Source organism: Magallana gigas, chromosome 7 (assembly GCF_963853765.1).
Source record: "Magallana gigas chromosome 7, xbMagGiga1.1, whole genome shotgun sequence".
Taxonomy (NCBI): domain Eukaryota; kingdom Metazoa; phylum Mollusca; class Bivalvia; order Ostreida; family Ostreidae; genus Magallana; species Magallana gigas.
Genome location: NC_088859.1, coordinates 23,849,294 through 23,861,431, shown reverse-complemented (window position 1 = coordinate 23,861,431; position 12,138 = coordinate 23,849,294). Strand labels below are relative to the sequence as shown.

Below are 12,138 nucleotides of genomic sequence, written 5' to 3'. Positions count from 1 at the left end.
ATAAGCAAATCTAGGCAGACAAGTAGAATGGCGGACAAATAGATGGACAGACGGACGGACGGACAGACAGACAGACAGACAGACAGACAGACAGACAGACAGATAGATAGATAGATAGATAGATAGATAGATAGATAGATAGATATTTTTTATAATATGCAAACAGATAGAAAGATACTCTCTGAGCGATACATAATGATGTTTATTGGAATCTGCTGATGTAGTTTCTTAGGGCGCTTTCCATTTACGTTGCCTAGCCGGCGACGTTATCGGGAAACGGCGACGTTAATGGAACGGTTGGCAACGTCACAATGATCCAACGATGACGATTGCAGCTTAAAACTGATACCTATCTTAAAATTTGATCCAAAAATGTTGGCTATTTGCAGTTTTAATGTATTTCAATGTAGTATGACAAATTGTAGTTTTAGAAATACTAGTTTTGTAGAATATGATAACATCGACGCCATATTGTTTCCTAATCAGCAACGGTATATTGCGTTGCCACAATCGCTCGCCGGCGACGCGCGTTCCAGCAATCGGCGACGAAGGCAACTCCGGCAAATCCGGCGATGCCGGTTAAATGGAAAGCACCCTAATATCCCACTAATTTAATAAAGCGACCAAATTAAAGATAGTGCAGTTAGCACATAACAGATAGTTAGGGGAATTTGAATATCGTTTTGGTACGTGTAACACCTCTCACATTAAAATTCACTGTCATTGCTTTAATACGGAAGCCTGTTAGTGTCACATAAGATATATAAAAAGAAAAGTCTATATAAGAAAAACTCATTGTATATATAAAAACACACACACATATATAAGATAAACTCGAATATATAAAAATAAGCAGCTTTATTTAAAAAAGAATTGCCATTATATATAAAGAATTGTGTATATATATAATTATATAAAGCTAGGTCGTGTATATATAAACAGTACTGTGATATATAAAAGCAACAGTGATAAATATATAAAGTGAAAATATTCCACTGAGTTCAGCCCAGCGTCTGCTTGATAAACCCCGCCTAAGGAGGAGAGGATCAGCAATGTTATGCCCCCGAGGCAGGCAGTTTAAGATTCAACAGCTAACCGGCTGGTCCACTGAATTTCAAAGAATGTTAGAAAATGAACAAACAAATTAGAGTCAACGCGGGATTCATGGATATCTATTTTTGGACGTTTTTGATGTGCAACAGAGACTGATAAGTTGAATAAAAATTGTTGCTCATACATGCATATAAACTTCTCTAACATAAATGTGAGTTGCGTTATCTTGATACACATTTCATGTCGTCAAACTAAATAAAACTAATATTAAGAACAATTTTGCTTTGTTTCTTATATTGCTATCAAATAAGTGACAATATAATTTAATAAGTTAAGGATAACTGGATACATTGTAGAATATCTTCATTTCAAGCCAAATCCGGTTTACCCCCCCCCCCCCCCCCACCCCCACCCCCCAAAATTCTTTATCGATCAAATTCGCCGTCCCAGTATGAAATACCTTCCGACGCCCCTGTATCAATGCTTTATACAAACTCCTTGAGGTTTTATTTGCGCGAGGGTGGGGGCAGTTTAATCTCATTATTGTTGTGTTTAGAATGATTAATATGGGTATTTTTAATGCTAAGTCAAAATTTTAAAGTAAAAAAAACTGAGTTACAAGCAAGATACAGATTTTGAAATTCTTCAAAGCTCAAGTCTTGTTATATAGTTTACATATTTGTTGTTATTGGTCAGTTTCAATCAAATGTATGTTCTTCTGTTGATAATGTTATAAATTTATGAACATTAAATTAGTTTATATTGTTTTGCCTCGAGCCATTTTCTCAAAGAAATGATAATTCCTTACTTAATTATTTGTAAAATGATACAGAAAATAAAATGTTCATGTTCATCGAAGTGGAATGAAGTAAAATTAATGTTCTGCAAATTTGGTAGAAAGTATTATTTAAAGCTGACATGAATTCATAAATACGCATTATTTCCCTTTTATCTCCGACTACCGCCATATTAGTTGTTGATTTCCATTGTTCTGCTCATCGCTACACACCCCCTATATAAGGCCGAGAGCACTATTCATGCTTCACCGCATTCAGGTATTTCATTCACCCGAACACGTTACCTTGGACGAAAAGACGTGTAGACAACACGTTGGGAACAAAAATAATATGACAACCACTTCAATGGCAAGGTATATCCAATGAATGACGAAACAAGACACTGAAATACAGCCACAGATACTTCAAAAATCCTCCATAAGTGTAGATCGTTTTCCTGTGTATAATATAACATCGCACATGCGCAAACTACACACTGTGGCAGATCGAGCATGGATTTTTAGAAACGGAGCGTGTTTGTAGGAACGAATGGAAACGATGTTACGTTGTTACTTTCTTGGATTGACTATCATTTAGCTGCAGAGTTGGATGTACTGCCGCTGGGGTTTTAAAAATGATGCAGACGTTATGCATTCTGTATGAACGACACACGTGTTCGATGTGCATGCGAAGTAAGGCAGCGCTCTATGTGCAAAATATTACGGATACCTTGGAAAATCTTTCAAAGAATAAATATATTTTGTATTTTATTGATTGTTGATTCCTTTATTATTTATTACAAACATTTTACTACATTGTGTAGTTCATACATTCAGAAGTCCGTGCAACCTGAATGCCTCGATCAAAAAGCAACCGACCGTAACTTTATCAACCGGTATATATACCCCAGCGACAGTAGAGGAGCGATCGAAACTAATATGGCGACCAAATGCTTTTATGAATTCATGTCAGCTTTAATGTAGAACCTTAAAAGTAGGTAAAGTATTGACAAAATATATCATCGTTTATTTACAACAGTAAACAGAAAAAAAACAGAAAAAAAAACTTGACAGAAAAAAGATCTTAAATTTGAAAATTTAGGTAGGGGTGCTGGATGCCCTCCCTTTAAATCTGCCACTGACTTTTCCCAAATCCCTGCGGAATTATGTAATGTAACATTAATTAGATCGTTCAAACTAATCACTGGGAGCATAATATTGCTGATCCTCTCCTTCGTAGGCGGGGTTTTTCATGCAGACGCTGGGCTGAAACTCAGTGAAGATCACTCAGTGGAAAATTTTCGCTTTATATATGTTATATATCACAATACTGTTTATATATATACGACCTAGCTTTCTATATATACACAATTCTTTATATATATTGGCAATTCCTTTATAGCGAGCGCAGCTCGCCGGCGCACAGCGCCGGCGAGCGAAGCGAGCTCTAAGAACCAGTGTGCGCGGGAAAAAGAACGAGCTACACCTACAGTTTATCAAACAAAATGTTTTGTCTACGTCCCATAATGCTCTCTAATGGTTTCACCCGTGGTGCTATGCCAAAAATGGCCGATTTTTAACTCGTAATTTACGGTGTCTTAAAGTTTTAAGACACGTTTTGAGTACCGCATATGCTTTGGCGAGACTCAAAAGATTTTTTACATGTATTGAGTCGAGATACGTAAACAAAGACGAACAAAGTCATGGATGACGTCACAGTGCTCTCGCGCTTTATTTCCCGCGATAAATTTAGAGGTGGATCAAACATCTGTAATGAGTATAGCTATTTCAGTATAGACTACGATACCTGCCTCATTGACATATGATATGTTTTAAATTTTTTTTAATATAGAGATTATATAAATACATGAATATACTAACAAGAGCCATACTTTACTGTCATTCGATCCATTTTTAAGCCAATTGTGCATGCATGTACAGAAGGCAGGTAAGTATATGAGTAGGGAGGAAATAAACAATAGGACATTTTGAACTAAATAAAAAGGAATAAAAAGAAAAATAAACAGTTCAAAAGAAGATGGGGGAATAAGATGGCGCAAATGCCCATTCGGTTTAGTAGTGAAATACAATTTTAAATTTATTTTTCCCCAATTAAATCTATTCAAATATATTATAATACAACTTTGCAAAAGCAAAATTTCTAACTATAGTCAGTTTTTAATACATTTAACAAAAGATAAGAGAAAAAAATATTGTCGGAAATTTTGGTGGTATCGAACCCGTAACATAAAAACCCTAGATATATACGGTTAGCTTATGCCAGGTACTCTAACCACTGAGCCATTTCAGACACAACAAAGGCGGCTTTTTAAATATTATGTGGGACTAAGGTCACGAATTACCGGACTTGTATTATTTTTTCAATATGTTCAGTTGTTGGGATACAAAATGATATTTTTAATGTAAAGTGGGTCATCTCTCCACGTTTTTGTTGATTGAAATCGGTTTGTTTTCCATTAGACCTTAATTAGACTATGAGAAAAATATGTAGCACCGACCCACTCTATAAAAGAAAATGCCTTGAAGTTCTAAAAAATGACAATATTTGCAGGGTTTGATATGTATACGCCTGTTTGAGTCAACATATTCCAAGTATTGAACATACCTACAGGTTACAAATCAATGATTCGTTAAATATGTATTGTTTTAAATGATTTTAAAAAAAAACCCATCAGATTTGTTGATATTTTGATTTTTTAGTAGCCTGTCCGACCGCGTATGGGCATTTTACACGCCTTATCCACCCATCTTCTTTATGTAGATATTGCATAATAGTCAGACCATTAAATTTAAAAGTGGGAAATAACACACCTACACACAGGGACCGCTCTCTCTCTCTCTCTCTCTCTCTCTCTCTCTCTCTCTCTCTCTCTCTCTCTCTCTCTCTCTCTCTCTCTCTCTCTGGGGGTAGGGGGTTGCGCTGTGTGTATCATAACCATTATAATTAGTACCTTTGGCATACTTATTGTAGAGCAATACTCTCTCAAAAATTCTTTGACGTTCGTTGATATCTAAATAACTCTAGGTTGATAATGATGCAAGGTATGTGTAATTCTTGCTGCGCTCGCCAGAACGGTAGCACCGTAAAACATATAAAATATATGCAAAATATTTGATCTGTAAATTTTGTTACATAATTTGTTCTTGGTAGTTTTATTTTCCGAGTGTGTGCATGTATATGTAATGATATAACTTCGAAGCTAAGTATTTGTGTTAAAAACAAAGACAGTCTAAAATTTTAACATACCGTCATTTTGGTTTAAACATTGTTATGATTTTGAACTATGGACCTAAAAGACTGCTAATTTAAAATTTTAAAAGCAATTTAAGTAACCGATGTAAAACGCCAAGAGTAGAGTATGCTACAGCGCTGTGACAACGCTGTCAGGTCTCCATCAGCGCCACGAGAGCTCCGTTGATGCATCCAGGAATGCAGGTAATAGCAGTGTAGACTCAGTGTATGATAAGTTGGTTGCGCTTGCACAGAATCCTCTCGGAGTCCTTTGTGATGTTACTGCGTCTCCATCGCGCTCTCGCAGCGTTTTGAAAGAGTTGTTCTTTTTATTTGACTGCGTTCACACAACCACTCCAAAAAGCTGTTGTGCGTTCATCGCGCTCTCTTTTTATCTGCGTTCGTTAAAGGGTTTATACCCCACTTCCACGGCGTTTCTTGTGCGTTGTCAGCCAGACCACGAAAACTCGAACAATGTCTGTTGTACAATAGCAAGCGATATAGTATTCTCAAACTTGATGCGGATGACTATGTAAAAAGAAGCTGTAAAAAAATCAGGAATTTTTAAAGGACGTAGATGGAATTCATGCCTTTTTGCTCTGATGTTTTCACATGTGTTCTATGTTTTCCAACAACTAATACATGTAACGGTTCTTTTTGTAGACCTGTCTTCTAAGTTTTTTGTCTTTCACAATTATTTAGAACTTAGTTGTGTTTCAACTACAATATACCTCATCTTATTTCATCAAAACAAAAACAATTTTTATCATTAATTCACTAGTTGTAAAGTTAAAATTCTTGTTTGTTTCCCATACAATTGTACAAAGTAACTTTAACCTACCAATACGTAAGGCACGTCTTGTGCATGTGCACGCAGTGAGCACGCAGAGCACGCCGTGGACGCGAGGTAAAAACTCTTCACACGTCATGAGCGCTCGGCGGATACTCATCGAGGGCACAGTCAATCGCCAAGTAGAACTCAGTGGAAACGCAGTAACACGCCGCGGGAGTTCCGTAGAAACGCCTCGGTCGCCGTACGCGTGAAGCCAGCGTGACATCTTCACTTATAAATGTAATTGTACAGTTTTTTCTGAAATTTTCCTCCGATCCTACGGCGATTCGATGAATTTTATAACGCCGGGAACAAGCTGTGGGAATGCAACTTGGTGTGACAGGGCTTCAAGATTGTTTTCGACAATGAGCTGTATAGTGAATTTGATCCGCTCTTTATTTGATGTTCGAAAAGCAAAGAAGGATGGGGTCGCCAAGCATAATGATCTGAAGAAGCAGTAATCTTAAAGTTTTATTTTTAAATCGAAAAATAAAACTCAATACTGACTATATGCAAGGAATGCATGGTACAGAACCAGACAGTAGGCAATAAAACCCACATGTGACATACAGTACCTACTACAGATTATTCTCACAATAACAAATATATTTTTTTGCATCACAAGCACGTAGCATTGTAGCAACCTCTAATGATACACTGTCCACTAATGATATAATGTTGCATTAGTGGTCAGGAGGTTGACCACTAATGAAATAATTTTATCCGGGGTCAATTTTCAAATTGGGTCAATATTCTTTGTTACACCGATATGAGCACTATTGTTTAAGTAGTTTAAATTCAACCAACTTTAATTGATATTTTTTGTTGTTCTAATTTATAATTAAGAAACCCACATATTCAACTTAACAACAGATTAGTGATTCAGTTGTACTACAGACCACAATTGCAAATTGTCTTATCAATTTGACCTTTTTATGTTAATGAAATCCCTTTTAAAGTTTTACAATAATATTGAATATCGTAAAATTGCTTTTCTTCAAATTTTTCCTCTACTAAAAAAATCTAGCAGAACTCATTTTTGTTTATTTTGAAGAAAACAAACGAAGTCATAAATTTTATGCAGTTTGTCTGTATGCTACTATTTCATTTCAAGTTAAACGGCATAATGTCAGGGGCAATGTCAGAATGGTGTATATTACAATAAAGGACTAGTGTGTATGTTTATATATATATATATATATATATATATATATATATATATATATAACTTGCCCCCCCCCAAAAAAAAAAAAAAATTTTAACAATTCTTATGTAGTATCGTATCAAAATGAAATCTTTATCCAACATTATACAGAGGTTGTCTAACATATTAGACTCAACATTAGTCACCATTGTCCATCATGACCTATCCATCTATGACGTCACATACGTAGATTTTGTTTGAAATTGTAATTGTCGTTATTTTTTCCTTGATATTTTGCCTTTGTATGCGCGGGTATATTATATAATATTATATCATTAAAGGTTGCAAATCCATCCACTAATGCAATTGAAAATGTGTGCAAATGTGTATCATTAGTGGTCAAGGTAGACGTACTTATTTCACATTTTTTTGCCATATCATTAGAGGTTACGATGTTTGACCGCTAATGATATTAATTATATCATTAGCGGACGGTTAGGTTGTTCATTAATGATAAAATCATATCATTAGTGGTCAACATCCTGACCACTAATGCAACATTATATTGGCATTTGTTATAGTATACTAACAACTTTTATAATTCAAATAAGTAATAAAAAATAATCATTCTTTCAATATTATGAGGTGATCAAATACGGTCGGGGTGATCAAGTCCAATAAAGCCCGAATATCTATGAAATATCTATATAACACGCCTGACCGTATTTGATCACCTCATAATATTGAAAGAATGATTTCTTATTACTTATATTTATAAATTTTCGACAATTACTCAATTTATTATTTATATTATTGACATGTTTACGTTATTTTTTTCGAACAATAAGTCATGTGCGTCATTGATGAATTGTATTGGAATATATTTACTCAAACAATTATATTTTATTTTGTAAAGAAATATTACATAATACAATACAAATTTGTTGTCCTAAAATATAGCACTTTTGCAAACGGGCAGGTAACATTGTTTTTAAAAATGGGGAGGGGGGGGGGGGGGGCGGCTTATCCAAAAAATCTTGAAAAGCAACTAAAAAAAAAATAAATTCTCCAACTTCATTCAATTTTCAATATGTAAATTTAATGGGAAACAGGATACTGATCACGTGATTAGCATTGCAATGATGCTTTGCTGTGAGAAAAAAAGTGTGTGTGTGGGGGGGGGGGGGGGGGTGCAGGCCTGAATCATCAGACATTTTCAATATTTACAATATTAAGTTAAAATATATTCAAAGAAACGCGAATAACACAATTACCATGCTGAAAGAACCTTAATTATCTTACACGACATCATTAAAATATTCAGGTTTTGTTAGGAATATATCGGAAAGTTGTTAGTATACTATAACAAATTAGATATTTGTCTACAATATTTGAACCACTCTAAACCAAAGAAATTCGATGAAAATAGGGTCTACAGGCATTGTAGTACACGTTTACATTGAATTTGATTTGGTTTAACGTCGTCTTTGAACTAAAGATTAGGCAATATTTCAATTAGACTAGTGTCTTTTTTAATGCAATCATGTACACAGCCATTTATTACATACTTAGTAATAAATACATGTTTTTGCGTATGTGATACAGATGAGATCATAAAACTCATAATGGCCTCCGGGGCTGATATAGATTATCAACCCTAGGGCTGATATGACCATGGAGAAAATGACCATTTTAGTATTTCTATAATCTGCTTCAAAGTATGGAAAATTTGCTATATACATGTACTCCTATAGTAAATATACCTGTATTTTGATATTTAAACAGAACAAATTGTAGATTTTCAGGAAATTTTGCAATTACAGTATACTAGACTTGATATACATGTTAATTTTATATGGTTAAAATGGTTTTTCTATTGTAATTTTCACGCAAAAAACCAAAGTCGGCCTCTTAAAAGTATAAAAAACGAGAAGCTGAAAAAATTCATTTGTAATATTGATATTTATTTGTTTATAATGCTAATTACAGCAACCACTTCCAAAATTACCAGTTCCGGATTTACATAAAACGTTAAGCAAATATGAAGACATTTTACAACCTATTCTCAACAAGTCACAGTTTAAAGAAGCAAAAGAAATCATCAGTGAGTTCGGTAAAAAAGGCGGGCACGGTGAACACCTTCAGGAACTATTGGTACTGGACGCAGAAACCAAGGAAAACTGGGTAAGCATGAGAGGGTTACAAGTTTATCATCTTCAAATGAAAAGAGAAAGGGATAATTTGCAAGATAATACTGGGCTTACAGATTCCGTTGGTTATAGGTCTAGCACTGAGCCCTTTTGCGACGAGTTTTCGTTAAAAGGTATTATTTTGTCCTCATTAAGAATAGATCTGGCATTCATTAGAGTTTGGTCCAGATTTGATGTTTGCGTTGATAGCAGCAATCAGAGCAAACTTTGCGCTGTGTATAAGGTATTTTGGCTAAACGAATGTTGACGTTTTTTCAACTTTAAATAGAACTAGACATGATCTCGTTGCCAGCAACGAGGAGGTCTTCCGTCTGATTATAGAATTTGAGATGTATATGTTCGATCTTGATTTTGCTATTTAATAGATAATCATGGGTTAGAATAGAAGAACAGGGTCTATATTTTAAGGGCCAGATACTATTTTGTTTCAGTTGTAAGAGCTTTGGTTGAAAACATTTAGACCCCTCTTGGTCTCTAGTTTGAGAAACCAGCCCCTTCTTCTTGCTATCAAATGAAAGGTTATTTAAGGTATTCGATGTATAACGACCACATTTTGTACCTAATAAATTAATGGTCCGATATTCTAAATCATGATATCATTTTGAAGATGTTATCAAAACAAAATACTCCACCGAAGGAATTTTCAAAATTTTGATTATGGTCCAACTAATTACACCTTGAATTTTCCTTTGAATTCTATGGGTAACATATGTTTTTTTAAGATATTGTAAAAAGTAACTTATAATTTGTAAAACTCTTTTGGTTAATATATGCATAAACTGTCTCTTTATTAAAATATGAAATGAAATTAATCATTTACCGCAGATATTTTGACGAAATTAAAATTTTCTTTTTTTCATCAAGGGGAGATAACTCTTTAAAAAATCTTCAGGTGCAAAATGACCAGCTCCTTATATGTTGTCGGACATGTGAATTTGGTTCATTTCACTTTCACAGTTATCTAGCAATACATATTTAACTAGTTTAAAATCATTCAAAATTGTTCAATATCCCTTCATTATACATTGAATACCTTAAGACATTTTGTTCAACAAGTGTTTAGAAATTCGTCACCATTCTTGAGATATCTGAGAAAAAAAGTTTTAGGGGCCGGTCACTTATCCCTTATTGTAGCCGCTGAACCAAATTTTGAAGGTTGCATGTTGTTAAGTAAAAAAAACTATATCATTTTAGGCATCTTTTCTTCTATACTGCATTTCAAATATTTTTTCTTTCTGAGATACATGTATGGGTGATCAAAATTTTGGACTTTTGGCCCCTAAATACCTCTAATTACGTAACACATGATGAAATCATTATATTGCTTGGATACATAATTGTAAAATAAACATATTTGCTTCTATAACCTTTCACAAAATATCCCTCAGTAAAGGACTATAGATAAAAAAAATTAGAGCCCTTACGTCCCCTAATTTGATGGTCCAGCCCCTTTTTCTTGAAAATCAAATAAAAGGTCTTTTAATTCTTAACACATTTTGTTCAACAAGTGTTTAAAAATTCGTTACCGTTCTTGAGATAAATGGGAAAGAACGCTTTAGGGGCCGATCCCTTATCTCCTTATAGGGGCCGTTTAACGAAATTTTGAAGATTGTATATTATTTAGTATGTCAGTACCATTTATAAATTGAATGTTAAAAAATTAGTGTTTTTAAGGGGACCAGAAGTGACATGAAAGAAAACAGATTCCTTACGGAGATTTATAATTTGAAATATTGACATATCTTCTCCATTCGGAAGTCACTTGGAATTTCTCGCACAATTTTTAGCGTTATCACTTGCGTATTTTCATTTCTTTTGAAATCACGATACCCGTAGATTATTTTAGCCACGTATTGAAACCTGGCAAATCTTTACATTCTTTCATACTTTTTAATGAACATCGTTTGAACCCTGAGGTATTTATAAATATCAAATGATTTAAAAAATGTGCTGTATAAATATCTTGGAAAGGGGTATAAATAGAATTTACTTTTATTAGACATATAGACTAGAAAGACAAATTTGGGGTTGGTATGGGACGTCTGTCACAATCACTGCAGATCGTTGTGAATTGACATATTTTTGTTTCTATGAAAATATAATTTCAATATGCATCCAAAGGCACAGGAGGTCTAAGCAGATTTTTCTCTATCTTTTTTTCTCTTTCTGCTGATTGATATGAATAGGGGACCATATTCAGAGACAAAGCTTCAACTTTAGTATGCAAGATTCAACCTTTTTCAACAGATGGCTGTAGAGTGTACACAAATGACCCACCTTTCATGCACAGATTTAACTGATAAAAATGGAATTATTCTTTAATTACTTATGTGCGCATAAAAATGGCATTATTCTCTACTTATGTGCTTAATAACACAACATTTTAATCCTCATTTCTATTGCTTTCGTATCTTTTGACAGCAGTTTTGGTCAGCATTAAAAAGTAAGGTAAAGCAATATTAAGGTAATAATACAACAAATTAATGAGACAACATAAAGTGGGAAACATTAGAATACATACATTAAAGGCACGTAGCCTTGGGGGCTGCCCCCCCCCCCCCCCCCCAAAAAAAAAAATTGTATAAACATTGAGTTGGCCCCCCCCCCTCACTTTTATGGGACCATGTAAAAAATTGAATAGAAAATAAGGAAAGAAACAGTGAAATTGAAGTTAAAGGTATACCCCCAACCCCTACGGATTACGATTTTGAGGATTTAGGAAAGTAACATCTTTCCGTTTTTTTTTTGCTTGTCAAGATATTTTGGTTGAGTCTGCCCCCCCCCCCACTTTTAAAAACAATGCTACGTGCCTGCATTACTTCCTGTATCGGTGGAAAATAAAGAGCAAGTCAGCAGCTACATGCAGAGATA

The 12,138-nt window shown here is 34.4% G+C and overlaps 1 protein-coding gene across 2 annotated transcripts in view; it reads left to right on the top strand.

The window, feature by feature from the left end:
* LOC105343100 (choline O-acetyltransferase) overlaps positions 1 to 12,138 on the top strand; it is an 85,917-nt gene that overhangs the window by 34,841 nt on the left and 38,938 nt on the right. For both annotated transcript variants that reach the window (XM_034456439.2, XM_066066108.1), the window contains exon 4: positions 9,047 to 9,241. In XM_034456439.2, the coding sequence (XP_034312330.1) occupies positions 9,047 to 9,241 (195 nt within the window). The remainder of the gene's footprint in view (positions 1 to 9,046; positions 9,242 to 12,138) is intronic.